Source organism: Chlamydotis macqueenii, chromosome 10 (genome assembly GCF_036417535.1).
Source record: "Chlamydotis macqueenii isolate bChlMac1 chromosome 10, bChlMac1.mat, whole genome shotgun sequence".
Lineage (NCBI taxonomy): Eukaryota > Metazoa > Chordata > Aves > Otidiformes > Otididae > Chlamydotis > Chlamydotis macqueenii.
The window spans coordinates 3,381,944-3,400,893 of record NC_141565.1 but is presented as its reverse complement, the minus strand read 5'-3'; the positions used below and the strand labels follow the sequence as shown (position 1 = coordinate 3,400,893).

Sequence of the window (18,950 nt, the reverse complement as noted above, 5' to 3'; positions counted from 1 at the left end):
TTAGGATCACCATTCATCTGGCATGGAATTAAATGAGGGAATTGGCTAGAGCAAACAGGGACACAGATGTTCATGGTGCTTAGGAGAGGACATAGCTGGCCAGCCTGCAGGCTGGGGATATGCAGGGCGGTGGGGAAGATTGCCATTTGTGTACTGGCAACCTTTTTGTGGTCCTCAAAATTGTGGTCCTGAGTTTTGATCCTTTGAGAGAGAGAAGGGAAAAATTAAAAAAAAAAAAAAAAAAGAATTTGTGTCTCACGTATCCTGGTTGACTGTTTTAATTTTGAGTCATATTGAATAAAAAGACAGCATGAGCTGTGTGCTTCATACTACCTGTCCACCTCTATGGGTGAATTTACCTTTTAGTGTGTCAGATAACGTGGAGCAATGGATCACCATGAGAACCCTGTGGTTTTATAGAAGCCAGATTGAATCTCAATCGATAAGGATTCTAAAATCCACAAAGCAACTCACCATTTCTTCCACCTGTTTAAAAGACTCACTTGGTTTTGACCATGTTTATCAGTTAACTTCTCTGCTCCTGGCTCTCACTCCAAGAATTCCTTTCCTCCATCTGAATTTAGCATTGTCTGGTTAACTGAACAGAAAGGAGATGAAATGCATTTGAACTTTGTTGTTTCCCTTGGCTTATGGAGAATTTTCTCAGGATTTAAAAAGTTAAAATAATGAATTGTTACTCAGTGCAGAAGCTTGTCAAATTTAGGCACACTGTCCAAGAACTTGCTCTAAGTTCAGTCTGTCTTCTGCAGATTTTTTTTTGTTCTTTCAAACATTTTTTTCAGCTGTACTGTGAAGAGTAAATTATGTTCTTGAATCTATGAGACAGGTAAACACAATTCCTTTCATCTTAATGATAACATCTTGTATTATTTACATCTTGTGTTAGACTATTTTTTCTGGTTATATGAACATACTAGGAATTGTATTGTTTATATTAACATGAAGATCAGTTCTGACAACACATACACACAAAATTAATTTCATGACTCAAGTCAATGAACACTTCTATTTCTTACCTGTTCTTACTGAATCAAGAAGTTGCTTTTTTTTTTTTTCCTTAAGGGACACAGAAATATTACTCTCCAAGCCATTCCAGGTGCAGTGTGTTAGGTTAGCACTGGGTTCAAGTGCACTGACTAGCTGTTGTTCTGTTTTTCTGACACACAGAATCATAGAATGGTTTGGGTGGGAAGGGACCGTCAAAGCCCACCCAGTCCAACCCCCCTGCCAGGAGCAGGGACATCTCCAACCAGATCAGGTTGCTCAGAGCCCTGGCCAACCTGGCCTGGAACGTTTCCAGGGATGGGGCATCCACCACCTCTCTGGGTAACCTGGGACAGTGTTCTACAACCCTCAGTGTAAAAACCATTTTCCTAATATCTAATCTAAATCTACCTCCCTCTATTTTAAAACCATTACCCCCAGTCCTGTCACACCGGGCCCTGCTGAACAGTCTCTCCCCATCTTTCCTGCAGCCCCCTTTAGGCACTGGGAGGCCACTCTAAGGTCTCCCCGGAGCTTCCTCTTCTCCAGGCTGAACAGCCCCAGCTCTCTCAGCAGAGGTGCTCCAGCTCTCTGATCATCTTTGTAGACTCCTCTGGACCCTCTCCAACAGCTCCATGTCCTTCTTGTGTTGGGGGCTCCAGAGCTGGACACAGTACTCCAGGTGGGGTCTCACCAGGGCAGAGTAGAGGGGGAGAATCCCCTCCCTTGACCTGCTGGCCACGCTCCTCTTGATGCAGCCCAGGATGCGGTTGGCCTTCTGGGCCGCAAGGGCACATTGCCTGCTCATGTTGAGCTTCTTGTCCACCAGCATCTCGGAGGCAGCAACCAGGCCTATTGGTTCTTTGGAATAATAGCAGTGACTTTCTCAAAACTGACAGTTTTCTGCTCTAAAGAGAGGTTATTCTACTCATATTACTATAAAGCTTCCATATGTCCAGAGCAATAATGGGATCCTTATAATGAAGGACCAAGCACAGCTTGTGTCTATTTTTTGGGATATGCTGATACAGCTCAAACTGAAAACTGGTATTTAAGAATTACGTGATGCTAATTCTAGATTTTGTAGAAAATACTGTTGCATAAGTTATCAGTAATCCATATGCAGGAATCAAAGATTTTCAGTGGAAGCATAAGAAGGCATGCTACAGAATAAAGTAAATAAATATCACCCCGGTGCAAATGCCTGGAACTGCTGAGGAGCTGAGCTGCCCACCTCTGTGGGTCAATCTGCACGTTACTGTTGCCAGGTAACCTGGGCCGTAGGACACACCTATTCGTACTTTTGTATGAGCTAGACTGAATTTCAGCCAGCTAAAAAGGATATATCATCAGTCTTTGGCTGTGGCTAGAGCAGGCCATGTTTCTTTTGTGAGAAATAGGAGATAAGGTGTGCTGTTAAAAAGAACAGGATGTTCACCATACTGAATTCTGAATCATATCTAATGCAAAATGAACAGTGAATTTTGGTCTTGTATTTGCCAGAACAGAATTATACTAGGAAACCACTTAATCCAAACAAGGTAAAAATGACTACTGATTTGGAAAAGGAATCTGAAATCTTCAGATTTAGATGATTGCAGTTAAAGAAAACAAAGTTCATTAGTCCTTCCCAGAAGTAATGTTCTGCTGAAGGAATAAATTGAGGATGTGGTTTGTAAGTTGCATTTGCAACTGGTTTTAAGTAGTTTAAGGTACTGAACTTACAAAAGGTTACTTAATTTCTTCCTTGGATGCTACAAAAATGGTTCCTGTACTGCAGATAAAGGTTCCCGTGGATCATCAGTCCAGGGATATCCCTGCTAGGAAAGCACCTTCTCTTGGGCATGTGCTATGTCTTTCAGTTAGGTTAAGTCTAAATTTAAACTGCAGAGAACACTGGTAAAAACTCAGTTTATTTTAATTTTCTTCTGTTCACTTAGTTGACTTTCAGTCTTATCTTTCTTCCTTTGACTTTTGATAATTTTGTTGCTGTTCATATGCAGGAGTAATTACTCAGCTGGTTAATGAATTATGATGCTTATGTTACAGGGATGTCTTTGTATCTCAAAAATAGAAATCAAATTGCTTGTTAATTCCCTCTAGTGACAGGTGATGAATATACCAAAATTAAACTTCAGTCATAGATGGAAGCAGTTGGTAAGTTGCTAAAACTCCCCGGTACCTGGGTAAGATGGAAAAGTGATGTCAAATGCCTCCCTAGTTCAGTTCTTCATGAAAAATTAAAAGATTTATTTTTGCCCTCAGCCGCTCAGGAGAGGAGGCTCTGTTGTTCAGCCGGAGTTCTTTTTTTTCCCCTCGTGTCAATTGGGATAGCTCTGAATTGTGTGATTACAGTATGTGTACTGCTGTCCACTATTATAAATGGTCTTTTTTTAGGTCTTATTTCATTAAGAAGGAGAGCTATATTAGCTTTATTTTGTGAATACTATCTAGGAAATCTGTTTAAATTGTAACTGCCTCTTACTTTGAAATAAATAATTAGCAGATGTGTATAAAGCAATTGAGAATTAACATGTCAGAGTATCAATTCTGCATAGGATGTATTTTTTTAATATTGTTTTACGTGTGACAAAAATAAAAAACCTTACAATTCTATAAGCAGGCCACTGTATTTCTCTGTAAGGAAGAATGATAAAATAATATTAGGCAATTATTTTTACTCGGTGTTCCCTAATGCATTTCATGATCACATTTAAATACTAACATACTTAGTCTCAGTATTTTTTTAAACAACTGTTCCTTATAAATGTGTTTAGTTCAATACATTTAGAAATTGTATTGAAAATTATTTTTTAAGTATGTTTTAATTTAATCAGTTTTCTTTAATCTTAATTTAATGTTCTTGCTTTCAGTTGATTGGTGTTACTCATTGTTTTAGTCCTTCTTGCCACTCTTGATGTGTCCTCCTTATTTCTGGAAATGCTTGATGGCTCAGGTGAAGCTGTCAGCCCTTCTATTAGATAACTGAATGTGTGGTTTTGCCTTCTTTTCCTGTTTGTTTAGTTTGAATTTAGCACATTCAGTAGAAAAATTAAAAGATCTAAAATTTCTATTGATGTGCTGTTTCTCTTTTCCTCAGACATCTTTATTTCTACTTTTTCTCTACTCTGCCATGCTTCATTTAGCAGCTGGTGCTTTGGAAAATAGTTCTATTCCTTAACCTTGTTGGCATTTCACAGCGAGTTTTTCTTCTTGTGATAAAAATGATAAACTCAATCTTCGATTGACTGAATGATTTTGAATGCTGTCTTTGCAGGATGTGGTACTGCAACAGGAGGAGCTGAAGATGAAGGTGAGGCTGAAGCTGGCTGGATTGAAGGTGCTGCCATCCTACTCTCTGTTATCTGTGTTGTACTTGTCACTGCCTTCAATGACTGGAGCAAGGAGAAGCAGTTTCGTGGGCTTCAAAGTCGTATTGAGCAGGAACAGAAATTTACTGTTGTCCGAGGTGGACAGGTTATCCAGATCCCGGTGGCAGAGATAGTAGTTGGTGACATTGCACAGGTGAAATATGGTAAGTTTCGGCAACTAGATGAACTTTATTTATTCTTTCACTGGAAGTGATTTAAAAGACAGAGAATTATGTAATGCCATTGTTGTCCATGGCAAGATCTCCATTTGGCTGTTAGAGCAAAAGTAAAACCTAAGAATTCATTCCTATTCATACAAAGGTAATTCTCTTTCATGGAGGATTACACTATTTGGAATTTTTGGTTTCTGTCCAGTTAGGAATAAGAGGAAGTTTTTTTAAATGCTCTGTGAAAAGGAATTGTGCCTCTGTGCTCACCCCACCTCTGGCTGCTCCAGAGCTATGGATCCTGTAAGTTGCCCCAGATGGAATGCTTCTAGTAGGTGGATGCCGTAGGGAACGCCCTGTGCTCCAGTGAACAGGAAGACCTTTGCAGGAACTCTGTGTGCTGTGTTCAGCTGAACTGGAAAATTCCAGCAAAATGCCATCAGGTCTCTCCTGGACTTAGCTAAGGGTTCCTGAGAAAGGGCAGCTTGGCTGTTTATTAGCCACTGCTGATTCCTATGAAGTCTGATAAAGAAACCTTCATGCCATGTTAAAAAGAGCACTGCCCCTGCCCAGCGCCAGTGATTATTATGTTAATCATTTGTTAAATGTGATGCGTTCTGATTCTGGGACAGCATTAGGCAAAAAATATTTGCAGTACAAAGGCCCTTCCCTATAGGATTGCAATAATATGGCTGATATGGACTGATACGGTAGTAGTTCTTTCACCTTTGCTTTCATTTTATATTTAAATGTAATCATTGTTAATTGTGATTTTATAATAGAAATCTTTATGCAATTATAAAAACAATCTTACTAAGCCACTGTGGTTTTCCATTACCATGTTCTTACTGAAAGGTGATCTTCTACCTGCTGATGGGATATTTATTCAAGGCAATGATCTTAAAATTGATGAAAGTTCTTTAACTGGAGAGTCAGACCAAGTCCGCAAATCTGTTGACAAAGACCCAATGCTACTGTCAGGTAAATCTGCCTGAATTCTTGCTGAGTTATCCTTTATGCTTTGTTCATGTTTTGTCTTGTTTTGTTTTTCCATGCCATCAGGTTTTGGTAACCTAGATACAGCTGATCTTTTGAACACAGACACTGGCCTTGTCTGTTTGTCATACAGAAGACATGCTGTTGTTTTTTGATTGTGTGCAATTATTTCTGATCATCATACGTGTTTTGTAAAGTGAGAAAGTAATTAAACATTTTCAGAGGAAAAGGAAAAGTATCAGTTAAGGAAATAACAATTGTTTCAATTCATTGTATGCCAGTTTTAATTTAGCCGTTACATTTCAAAGCCCTTTAAAGTCTCTAAACACTTTGTGTGTATACTAGCTACAACAGAAAAAGAAACAAAGTACTTAGAAGAAAATGAGTATACTAAAATAGAAGGAAATGGTTATACAAAAATATTCTGGGCCTGACTTCTGTAGTAAATTCAAGTTGTTTGTAATATTTGTATTTTGTAATATAATTCTATATAGTAAATCAGTTAAATAGAATGTGATTTTTTAAATTCTGATGAAGATAGTTTCTAAATAGGTTGGTTGGCCCAGATTCCAGCTGGGATGTTATTGCGAAATAGCAGCCTGCTGATCTCATGACAATCATCAATGTGTTATAACCCGAAACAGTCACTTTCAAATACATTTGAACTTTTTATTCATGGAAAGGATTCTTTTTGCTGCCTGGTTCTACAGTCAGCCAAGAGTCATCCCAAATAGAATATTTATGTTGCAGTGCAGCGGGTAAGTACGCATTCCTGCAGAAATCCTGCCCCATCCTGCCTCTCTGAGCTGGTGTTTCCCAGCAGCTACTGCTGGGAGATGCCTTTGTTCAGAAGAGACAAGTAGCTCCAAGTAAGGACGTGACAATTTTATTGAATTAACTTTCTATTAATCCTTTCCAAGTTTAAAACCAGATAATTAGTTCACTGCCTATGGGATTGTGAGTGTTTATTATGTAAGTTATGGTATTGTGGTCTGGTAAAAAACCGTCATATTTCAGTCAAAAGATAGCTGCATTAACTTAAGATGAAGAAATTGCTGATGTGATTTGTGGAGTTTGCCATTGCCACAGACTTAATGGTACAAAAGACCATGTTAATTACTTGCAAGTTTAGTAAGCTGCAAGCATCTTTCTGCCTAAAACTGTGTATTAATTATTTTTTTCAAATGACACAAAAAATTCCTATCACTTCTGAGAATAAAACAGCAAAACAAATTTATTTTGTTCCTTACGATTCCTTTGCTTTCTTTACAAATATTCTGGTTTTTATTTGTTAACTTTTTTTGCTACAGTGTTGTTGCCGAGCGCATGCTTTTTGCTCTTCATGCTGTAAAACTCCGAGTTTTTCCAAGTTGTGAATGTCTGGAGAAGGTGTTGGCACATGTTCAGTAGAGGGTAATAAAGATGAGTGGAGTAGCTGCAAACTCCAAAGGCTGCATTTGTGCAGAGAAAATACAATGAAGAGGTCAGCTCTGGCAGGCAGCACACATACAGAAACGTTGAATAGTAGGGACAGGTCCAGTGCTGAATTCTTGTGTCCATCTTGCACCTTGATGTACTGTAAGGTAACTTAAGGAAGTGTTCTGAATTTCATGAGTAGTATATAAAACTACTGACTGTTATTTTTGCTAGATTTACAATAATTTGATTTATCCTAGTAGTGTAGATATTTAGGCTTAACTTGATTTCTAGATTAATTTCTAGATTGGCATCTCTTGGAGATGCTTGCCAGTGTGTAAACAGGGAGGCCTGCAGTGGTATTTTGAGGAAGGGCAGTTCACTGTTGCCTAACAGAATTTGTAATCCAATATTGTCCTTGAAATATTCGTGCATTTTTTTTCCATTTCTTTTTTAGTAGCTGATAGTTGTACTGTTTTGGAAGTATAACTTCATAACTGGCATAATGTCTTAATTTCAAAGAGATATTTTTAATAATATTTTCTTATAGAAACATCTGTAATGAAATTTCAGAGAGTTCTATCAATTAAAATATTCTGTTGTTGAATTCTAGAGGTTTTCTGATTATGACATTTCCATGAATTTGTGTACCTCACATGTTCCTAAATTGAATTTCAGAATACCCATAAATTTCAGTGGTGGCTGTGAAAAACGTGACAATATTGCCCTGAAAGCCATAGTGGGAAGAGAAAGGGAAAGGTGTCAAGTTAGGAGAAAATCTGTTTTTGTCTTGCTTCCCAAAAGTCAAAATTTCTTTGCTATAAGGAGAGAAATTAGTTTTTATGTTTTTATTGCAGAGCTAAATAAATTATGTGCTCTTTCTTTTTCTCTATTACTATGTAATCTGTGTTGTGATTACAAAGAAGGTGAAGAATTAATATGATACTTTAACAAGCACTGCACACACCTTTGTTCCATACTTACACTAATGAATTTTTGCTCATGCTGTGTTAGAAAATCCCTGAACTCTGTTTGCTTAGGAGCAGAGTTGATGATTTGAGATTCTATCATGCAAAAACTGACCTTCTTCAAGGTTCAATCCCGATGATGTGGGAGCTGCTGTGCCCACTGGAATTATTAGTAGTCCAAAAGCCAAAAGGTTGGAAACCGCCATGTATTTCAGGATGAGTTTGACCTGACTTAAAAACTGAGTTCCTGTTGGATGTTAACCTAAGTCTATGTTTTTGTAAAACATGTTTAAAGAAGAAAAACCCAAATCGACGCTCAGCAAAGCCATCAAACAGACCTTAGATTTTCCTCATCTTTGCACCTGAAGACATCAGTAAGTTACCTCCAGATGGGCTTTTGGACTTTAGAGAAATGTTGTCAGGATGTTGTTTGCCGCTGTTCTCCCATGATCATCTGTTGGAAATGAAAACAGTTCAGGTTTGACAGAGGAATAACTGAAAAAAGGTAACGTTTGAATTGCAGCCACAGTTTGTTTTTTGAGTCTAAATCTGGTGAAAGATAAGCACCCTGAATCAGGAAGTCTTATTTTCACCATTGGCACCTGAAACAACCTTTTTAATATTCAATCAGTTTCAATGACATAATTAAACTAAATGAGTTTCTGTGCTTAATGTCCTGTTTAATCATCCAGATAGTCATTTACTGTACTTGAGAAGCAATTCTAAGAGTACCAGTGCTGACTAAACCAGATGGTTCATTTCCATCTCTGTGTAGCGCATTTGGTACCACCTAGGAAGGCAGAAATGGAAATACAGCCTGGTATACCTGAAACAAAAAGCAGCAGCTTCTCTTCTATAGCTCTGCTGTACTTCTCTCTAAAATATTTTCCTTTTTTTAGTTCTTGAACAGATTTGTATGCATGGTGTAGCATAAGCTATTGCATCAAAAGTCGTGAGCTTAAATGAGACTGTGGTGATGTTAAATTTCTTTGCAATGAGCATAGACATGTATCAACCAACAGCTGAAGACAGCTTGGGCAATCAAACTCCCTGCTCCTCAGCTGTCTCGATTGAAGCTGATGTGCCCTTTAAGTTTTGTGTAGTTCCATGTTCACAGAAATCCACGATTCCTAAATACAGAAGTTTTGAATATGAATGTGGCCTCAGTATTGCACACAGTGAAGCATTTTGGTGTTGTAATAGTTAACTTTGTAAAAAATACCTTAGGAGGCTTACTGTTTAAAACCTTTTTTTTCTGAATGTTTAGATTAATTTAGTTAAGAGTTACACAGAGGAGCTCACCTAGTGTAGTTCTTACCGAAGTCAGGCTGGCAGAACATTGCTTTATCCTAGGCTCACTTTTACAAATGTGTGTTTCTGTCAATGCGCAGCAAGGATTTGAAACAAAGGGAACAGAGCTTCTTGAAGAACAAATAAAATAAGTCTCTGATCATGGTACTTTGTTAGGTTTTGGAAATAAAAAGAGGCTTGATTAAGGAATCAGGTCACTTACTGCCTGGAGAAAAATAGTTCTGATTCTGTCTTAATTCCTGGCCAGAAAATATTCCAAGCTAAGCTTCTAGCACAGAATTTTTCAGATCCAAGCAGCTAACTTCAAAAATTATTTGGATATGTTGAAATGACTTGTAGATGAGTGTTTTCTGGAAAAATTATTTTTTTTTCTCCCCATACAGGATATTCTGATGGTTGATTCACTTCATTATTAACTTTGGTTACCTCTTAATAATTGCAGTGACTAACACAGTTGTTCAGACAGGCAGATAATTTTTATTCCCTGCAAGTTTGCTGGAAGTATCAAAACAGTATAAACGCCCAAACCTGGCATGTTCTGGTTTTCTTTTCTTGATTTGCAGCCCTATTTCCAATCTATTTCACCAGTACCATTATTATTAGATTTGTGAGCTGCTGAACAGCCTGATGTTTAGTTGCGTTTTTGTCTGAAAACTATATGCTGTAATAGGTTCCTTATCTGTCTAATCAGTTTTTCTCTTTTCTTACTAAACTGGATTTCTTCCTACTCTATCTTGGAATATTCAGCATTTATCAACTTCAAATTAAATACTCAGCATGTGAAAAAATGTATTTTTGCTAATATTGAAAAATTAGTCTTGAGAGGGAAAGAAGTCAGTAGCATTGTTCAACATGAAGTTGAAATGCATGCTGAGCGTGCAGATGAGTGAAAAACATGCATCCATTCTGGTTTTGCATGGATATCGCAGCAGCTGATTGAAGTCATGGAGCCCGTTGCTTTATTCGAGCTAATAGAATACCCTTTAAATGGTGAAATGGCCGCAGTTAGGTGGAAGGAGATTCAGCTCTTTGGTTTAGCTTAGGTGCTGAAGAATGTTTCCAGTACTACTAGTGGGACATAATCTGCTGATAAATTGGTACCTGCTCGAAAACATGCTTTTGTATACACCTGAACCATTTTGAATCGTTTTTTACAAGACTAATGTTAAGAAAAGGGTCAGAAAGGTATTTCAAGTTAAGACATTTTGCCGTTTCCCGGTGTGCAGAGGTAAGCTTGGAATCTGGTGGGTGCGTCTTGTCTTGCTAAAGCTGGCTTTGAAGGACAGGTGTGCATACCATTTTCTGGAGGATATTTCTACCCACCTTTGTAGTCCTACACAGAAGAAGATTCCTTCAATTCCTTTTAGGAATACTAAAAACAAGTTCTTCAGTAGAATATATTTTAAATAATGTTATGTGTTGAAGTACATGTTCCTCTAAATTTCAGAGTTAAATTTCAGACATTTTCTGTTTTGTCTGAACCAGTACATCCAAACCTGTTCTGGATTTTAAAGATATTTTCTGTTCCTTTAGGGTTTAATGTTACTTGTTTTTTGTTGTTTGGGTGGTGATCCTAATTTGTATGTTTGTGATGTTTTACTCTATCATATGAAAGAAAGCACATGACTTTTTAAGGAATCTAATTTTATCTGAGAAAGCCATAGGGAAGGTTTTCAATGCACTGAGAAGGTCTGTTACCTTTTTTTTTTTTAAATATATCCGACCATTAGTGCATTTTTGTTTTTATTTGGCTTATTTCTGTTCTGCTGAAATTTTCTTTGTGTTCTGATATTTATGCTCTCAAATTAGGCTTAGTGTTGACAGATGTTCTCTCTGTTCTGTGTTTCTGTTTTCCTTTTAAGAACATGAATGATGTGCATTGCTTAGTATTTTGTAGGACAGCAACTGGACGACCAGTAATAAGAAAATGAGTTGCAAGTGTGTGTGTGTGTATATATAGATCTATTTTAGGACACAGGTCCATATATCTTTCCTGTTTTCAGCTTTTGAGATAACTCAGTGAAATGAATATACACAAAGGATGATGAACCCAATAAAATGGTTTTTTTTTAAAAAAGGGAAGGGAGAAAAAAAAAAAATCTTTCCATGGTTGTTCAGGTTTAGTAGATCTGAATGCCCAGTAAGATTCTCCGTGAGAAGATAATTATATTCCCCGTTTGCTCAGTGCAACCAGCTCGCAGTTCAGTCGGGTAAAGTCGTTTCACAGGAGTTTGCAGAAAGCTTGTCTGAACATTTCTGTTCTTTTAAAATACTGAGTGGTGGTTAATGATGATAGTGGGTGAGTGATAGGGGCAAGATAGGTGAGAAGAAGCATACCAGATTTTTCCCTCGTTAGCCACGGAACTGTTTAGCACACGTCAGTTACTGACTGCCTCATTCAGGCTGGTACAGAATGAATGAAACAGTGATGTGGCCTTAAGGAGGGTGAGTGGAGACCCTTACGTTTATGGCAAACTTGATAACTGTAAAGCAGTGCAATGTCATTTTTGAAGTGAGGTGAGGCTCTAAGGAGCAATGGGTTAAAACCCAGCAAAGAACAGTAGTTTGTCACAAACACTGCAGTGACCAGGAAAGGATGAAAGTGAGTACTATAGGCAGTGTAATTGGTTCATTACGACAGTGAGTTTAGTTGACTCAAAGACTTAAACCAGCAAATAGCTTCAAAAGAAGAGTAAAAGTGCTTTCTCTCTGCATGCCCCCACGAAAGAAAAATTTAGTTACTGGGCTATGTTCTGATTGAATCTGGTCTTATTCTTCTGATGTCCCACAGCTATAAGTCTGGGATAATGACTGGTCTTAAAATATAGTTTATTTAAAACTGTAGCACCTGGGATTAAAAACAATTGTTAAATAATGGAATACTTTGTGAGCAAGTTCTAGGTAACCATACGTCCATCTATAGTTCACTTGGAGGTGTAAATACATGTTTCCTTTTTCTTTTCCTCAAGGCTAACAGTTTGTGTGTTACAATCTATTTTCATAGTTCTCAAACTAATTCCTTCTTCAAATACAGGAAAGAGTATTTAAAGAAACCCAAGCCCAGTAAACTTTCAATCCTTGCTTGCTCTGCCAACTTTGCGTTACAAAATGGCTGGGTTTTGACCTCTGTATTCTCACAGCAACTTACACTTAACAGGCATAACACAATTTTTTACCACTAAAGGATAAAATAGAAAGTCTATTTCAATGAACAGCAATGAGCTTTGTTTATCTATCCGTAGTTTCTGTATTGTTTTTCCTATTTCATAGGAGCACTACTGATCTGCTTCATATCTCTTAAAATTCACTCCCCGCTAAGGAAATCTATCTTCAAACATTTTAAATATTACTTCAATAATGAACTTTTTAAATTAAGACTTTGTCACCATATGAGATGACAAATTAGTCGTTTGATGCCATCCCTTGCACATTTGTTCATGTGCTGCAAAGACAGGGGTTTTTAAGAAGCTTTTAGTGACTGACATTAAGTACATGTCCTAACAATAGGTTGTTCTTAAATTTCAGACTTTTTTTAGAAATAGCCAGTGTGCAATTGCGTAGACCGAGCTTTTGCAAATCCTCTGTTATAAAATTTTTCTGAAATGTAAATTCGATTTTTTTCTAGGAATTTCTGTTTGTGTTTCCACAACTCATAGCAAATGGTTTCTAAGAGGCTATGATCTTAGATGCACCTGACATTTGATTCAATATAGGAATAAGAGCTGTAAATAAACAACTTCTATACGATAAAGCATGAAATATTTATCAAAAGGAATTTACTTAATATAATGATAAAATTACCTATTTAAACAAGCAATCCTTCTTAGTGAAACTTAATGTACATTTTGATTTGTTTTGGAGTAATAGAAATCTCTCATACTGAATTTGTTTTCACGTGTACATCGTATTCTTCTTGCTATTTGGGAATCTCCTGTTTTAATTAAAGATTTTCTTGAAGATTTTTCTCTGTATTGATTTTTCAAGTTTGAACATGTGAAATTGTCTTAATTTTTTTTTTTCTGTGCCTGTACATCTGCTGTAACTGAGAAGGATAAGAGAAATTGCACGCATCTTTTCGCTTCGTTTGTGTAACAGTATTCCGTGTATAGTCAGTGTAATCTTGACTGCGGGCACAGAGAAATGTTTGCAGAACTGTGAAAAAATATTTTCAAAGTTACAGGAATTAACTGTGTGAAGCTAAACTATTATCTTCCAAGATTATGTAAACTTGGTTACTGACAACATTTCTTTTAAAAACAAAATGGGATGTATGTGGTTAATGGGTGTGCAGCCTAAGATTTGTAATTAAGCATCCATTCTTGGTTGAGAAAAATACACAAAAAAAGGGATTGTTTTTGATGTGTAATTATATTGACCTCACTGTAGATTTTTAAAGTGTAACAAATCTCTCTCAATACTATAGTAAAAGTCTTGCATAAAATATGTAATGGTTATTGTTTTTATACATATAACTTCTGTTGCATTTTTCAGGGACTCATGTCATGGAAGGCTCTGGACGAATGCTTGTAACTGCTGTGGGTGTGAATTCTCAGACAGGCATCATCTTTACTCTGCTAGGTGCTGGAGGAGAAGAAGAAGAAAAGAAAGATAAGAAAGGTAAATTTCACAACACATAAGGATGCTCCGAAGAAAGCTCTTAGGCTTTGTGTAGCCAGAGCTCTCCTCCATTCTTGACAAATAAATATGATTTTTTAAAACTTCCTTTTTTGTATACATTTTTGTCATTACATGTCACACAGAAAAACAGCACAAGCTGTTAACCAATAACTACATTGGATAACAAGATGTTTTTCCAGTGTGAAATTGCAGACTCTCAGTACATAGTGGGAATACACAGGCATACTCCCATTGCCGTGTCTTCTTTACATAAATCCATACTCACCTAAAATTTGCTAAGGTTTTGCTCTTGTGCATTTACAGCTATGTAATATTTTTTTCAGAAAAAAAAAACTTGGCCATGGAAATAGCATCCATCTTTGAGCTTCAAAAATAAAATAAAGATGTGGCTCTTTGCAAGCCTAGTTGTTTAATGTCAGTGACTGACTTCAGAGGCATTTTAATTTCTTAGGTGTAAAGGTGAAACTAAGATTAGTTAAAAGACAAAAAAAAGTAGCAGTGAATGTTAACAGAGAGTTTAACTTTGATGTCCTGTATCAGTTAATGAAATCAAGAAGTCGCTTTAGACTTTTCACCTTATTATAGTGTGATGTCATAAGCAATTGCTAATTTATGTGTTACACACTAAGCAGAAGCATTATTTAATGTGTGTCCTTTCCAGTTTCTGTTCATACAGTCTTGTAAATTGTTCAAGTCTATTTTCAGAATTCCATTCCAAGTTTTGTTCTAAGAATATTTACCCTTTAGACATAATTAAGGGCCAATTAATATGGGTTTTTTAGACATTTCCACTATTTTTAGTGGTTTTCACTATGAAATAAAAAAAAAAGAGTAGTTATAGCTTTACTGAACATTTTACTTAGTATCTGTCAGACAGTGTGATTCCACCTTTTCATTTCCATCCTTATAATTTGAAGCTGCAGATTGGAAGGCCAAATTGAAATGGTTTTCATGACCTACATTTTCAATTTCTAAATGTGTGCAGCAAGTGGTTGCACTTGACTCCATGTTTCTCTGAGGAAATCCCTTTTTACTTGGTGAAAGACTTTGTGAAATGTTCACCATTTAATTTCTGCTTGGAAATGCACAGTACCTGCTAGGTATGGTAAGTAGTACCATTAAAAGGAGAAAGACCAAAACTCCCCAAAGTAAAACTCTTTCATGTCAGAGGAGTTTTGTTGAACAGTATCTTGGATTCTATTCCTGCTGTCATGAAAAGAAAGGCTCCTAGACACAGAGCTTTCAAGATCTGTCAGCATCTGTTTTGGCCGTGTCTAAGGATGTTGTAGGTGAGAAGGAGCAACTTCAGTACCTGTCTGACAGTGACAGCTGTCGGCCCCGAGGTCCTTTGTTTGACTGGGTTGGCCTTCTTTGTATATTATTTTGCTCAGGACACTGGTGATTCTCTCATGTTTCCTTGTGGGTAGCCTTGAAAAACAGGGAGAGAAATCTGAGATAGCAGAGTAATGCACTGCACCGTAGTCGTAACTTACTGCCCACAGACCAAAGTTCTTACAGAGGTGTGTAAGAGCTTTTTATGCAGACACTGAATCTAACTGGGTGTAGCTACAATGTCAAGAAATCCCTTCACGTTTTCTAACGTTACTGGCAGCTTGTGCTCACGCAGAGGAGTGCCTGGGCAGAGCTGGTTGCACACCGAGGCCACATCTCTAATAATGTACTTTCATATGTAAACCTGCAGTTCTTTGAAAACCTGCCAATTCTAAATGCTTGTTTCAGTCTTACTGGGGTGTATGCTTGTATCATTCATTAACATCTTGTAAAAATCATCATACAGGTGTGAAACAGGAGGATGGACATCAGCTTCCAGGTAGAGTAAGAATTGTACCACATCGAATGAAAGGATGAGGTTTTTAGCCAGCAGGCTTTGGTGCAAATCAGGGTTGAACTAATGATTAAAAGAATTGTCTTTGAATCAGTCCAGTTAAATTAAAGAATAATTTCAAATCAACAGGATTGTTCATGGCAGATACTTAAGTGTGCACGCATTGTTGGTGTTGCAAATCTTAATGTTAAGCTTGAATAATCAGTTATTCTCCAGAAGTAAATTACAGTGTATTAAATGCTGAAATGCATGATTTGCTGTTGGCAGTTCATGCTGTGCTGGTTAGTGTGAGTATCCAAATGGAATAAAAAAGAAGCATGAGTAACCAAAACAGCTTAAGTTATTACCATCACAGTAATCAAATTTGCAATTGAAATTTTCATGAATGTAGTTGCACAGGGTGTGTTTTTAAATTCTATGTGCTGTTTATTTCCTTCTCCCAATTTACTATTTGTAAATAAAATAAGAGCATTTTTCTTGATTAATAAACCAGTACAGTGTGAAACAGTCACTATGGGTCAAGAACTGAGGAATCTTGATCAGGATTCATTATAGGACTTCTGTTTCTATGGTAAAGAATTAACCAACAGAAACAAAACAAAACTTATTTTAGCTATTATTTGTAGAGACTAATTTTCTGAACTCTCCTATTAAAAAATAGAAGAAATTAATAAAACCACCTTCGGGTTTTTCCCCTTTCTGTTAGGAAAGATTGTTTGAGCAATTTCTCTGACATACAGGTAATTGCTGAAAACAAGAAGAAGATTTTATTTTCTGATACTTTTCACCAAAAAAACCCAGGCAATTATGTAATGTCTATTATTTGGATTGAAAATAACTCATTATTTTCCTCACGACTGTATTTGCCAAGATCCTGTATTTCTTCTACATTTCCGCATTCAGTGTTGAAAAGTTGAATGTTTCTCCTCAGATCGCTGTGCATATTAACTAGGTTATGGCAGGATGTAGGCTGAGCCCATGTTAGACTGGGATGTATCGGCAATAATACATCAAACTATGCAACTTGATATAAAGTACAAAATACGTAATATTATATATGAACTGTAGTATGTTGCGTATTTTAAAACTACCCATGCATTGAGTAAATTCATTAACTCAAAGGAAATATTTCAACCATATGCATAATGCTTTAATCAAAATTAAAAAAAAAAAAAACACGTGAAAGGACCAAACCAATGCACGTAGTATTGTGTACAGCCAGTTCTCACCAACTCTGTTAACTTTGTTAAATGTTTTTCATATTTATTTATTTAATTCTTATTATTGTTATTCCATGTTTGAGTGTTTGCCTTACTTTGTAACACCTTTGTAATGATATTTTGCTTTTGAAAGTTATGTTAATTAAGTTGAAGCACATTGATTTTAGAGAAAACAAAGCCATAGTATTCCATAAATGCTTTTTTGTTTTGTCATGTGCATTTGCTCATGTTGTTATTATTTTTTTTATCCATTATTGCTCAGTAGATTCTTCCCATCCCTCCTCCCACCCTCCTTCAGCTACAGATGGTGCAGCAGGTGCAAATGCCACTGATAATGCAAATGCCAGCTTAGTCAATGGTACGTCAAGAACACCTAGCTTCTTTCATTTGATAGATTTCTCTCCTGACTATGTAAGATCCCCTCTTCCTTTTATGAACTGCACAGATGTTGTGTGTGCATGTGGTTACCCTCTGAGAGATCTTGCTCCATAAACTCTGTAGTAGCTTATAAGAGATGCCACAAAGATGCTGCAACTTATTTACGTTACTCGCACAGAATTAAGCATAGGAGAGGAAGGAGTAGGAATTATGATCTGCTCACCATTAATTAAAACTGAAGTGAAAAAGGCACAGTTCAGTAAGGGCTAGTTTCAAAATTCTGAGTTGCCTTTACATGAAGTTTCACTGTAAAGCCTTTCTTTACACGTTTGTCAGCACAGATCCGAAGAACACCACTATGATAAATGGATTATATCTTATTTTCTTCTGATGTGGCACTCTCATAAGTATTCATATAGTTTTCATGTAGTTCTGAGAAATAGTGCTGGGGTCAGGAATCTGGCTCAATTTCAGCTAACTGCGTTAGGAATAACTTTTGCTGCTTTGAGCATCTGGTTTAGAAGAGACTAGATGAAAAGTTCTGTTTGTGGATATTTGTATATGCCCTCAGACAGTGATCATCTAATGAGCCTGCTTGCATTTACTAAAAAGAAAAAAAAATACTGTAGTCAGTTTTGACTATCTCTTTGTCCAGATTCTTGACCCCACTTCTTAGCATGCAGATATTTCAGTATCTCTTGTCATGGTCTAATTCCAGTATTAAATGGAATGGGTCAGTATTAGTCTAGGCGTGGGCTGTATTTTTCTGATAATCAAATACATTAGTTTATATTTGCCATAGAAGCCTTTGCCTCTTGTACAGCACCAGTAATACTGACAAAAGGAATTCTACTTTTCGTCATGTTGGGCATAGAGATTTTTTTCCATGCAGGCCGGTAGTTATTGCATTATGCCTGTGAAACCGGAGTTTCTAACATAGCAATACTGAACAAGTACCAAGAGTTACTAGTGCAATATCTGATTTAAAGCAATGACTTAGGAAATATCTGAGTTTGTTTTTAAATAATTTTATTATTATTTAAAAGAAACATATAACCAGATGTAAAACTTCTGCACATTCTTAGTTTGCTGGAAAACTGGGATTTGCAATCCCTAAATCTCACTGCGGGACAGGAAGCTGTATCATCCTGCTTCCAGCACCCCAATTTCAGATTCCTTAGAGACTGAGAACCAGGAAATTAATGATGACGATTTCATTCTTTATGCTCTATAATTCTGCTCCACTGCGTGTAAAACAAACATACACATACAACACAGTCTTCCTTCCATCCCAGTGGAGACCGCAGTGTTACTTACGGTCAGTAAGTAACGGTGAACTTAAGATGGAAATTGAGTTCCAAAGATATTAAATCACTGTGTTAAGCATGTGATTTTCCATCATCTTCTCTCCCATCAGAAACAAGTTACTGTCCATGTTTACCTTGGAGTGGAGATACATACTCAATTCTTCTCAGTACACTAAGTGTAGAAGTCAATTTTCTGTGCAGCTGAATATGTTTTTGCTTTCAACTCTTCTGAGGTGAAGTGGTAGAATTCATTCTGCAGGTCTTTGATCGTCATGAACAGGAGATACTTTCCACAATTCAGCTTCTCTGACATTGTGTTCGAAGGAG

At 36.8% G+C, this 18,950-nt stretch overlaps 1 protein-coding gene across 16 annotated transcripts in view; it reads left to right on the top strand.

Annotated features, from left to right (window-relative positions):
- The window catches only part of ATP2B2 (ATPase plasma membrane Ca2+ transporting 2), a 441,468-nt gene that overhangs the window by 337,149 nt on the left and 85,369 nt on the right, over positions 1 to 18,950 (top strand). For 7 of the 16 annotated variants that reach the window (XM_086755389.1, XM_086755390.1, XM_086755394.1 and 4 more), the window contains 5 exons: positions 4,283 to 4,540; positions 5,399 to 5,524; positions 13,726 to 13,851; positions 15,671 to 15,703; positions 17,204 to 17,296. In XM_086755389.1, the coding sequence (XP_086611515.1) occupies positions 4,283 to 4,540; positions 5,399 to 5,524; positions 13,726 to 13,851; positions 15,671 to 15,703; positions 17,204 to 17,296 (636 nt within the window). Of the gene's footprint in view, positions 1 to 4,282; positions 4,541 to 5,398; positions 5,525 to 13,725; positions 13,852 to 15,670; positions 15,704 to 17,200; positions 17,297 to 18,950 lie in introns of all 16 variants that reach the window. The other 9 variants (XM_086755403.1, XM_086755397.1, XM_086755399.1 and 6 more) reach the window with 3 other exon arrangements.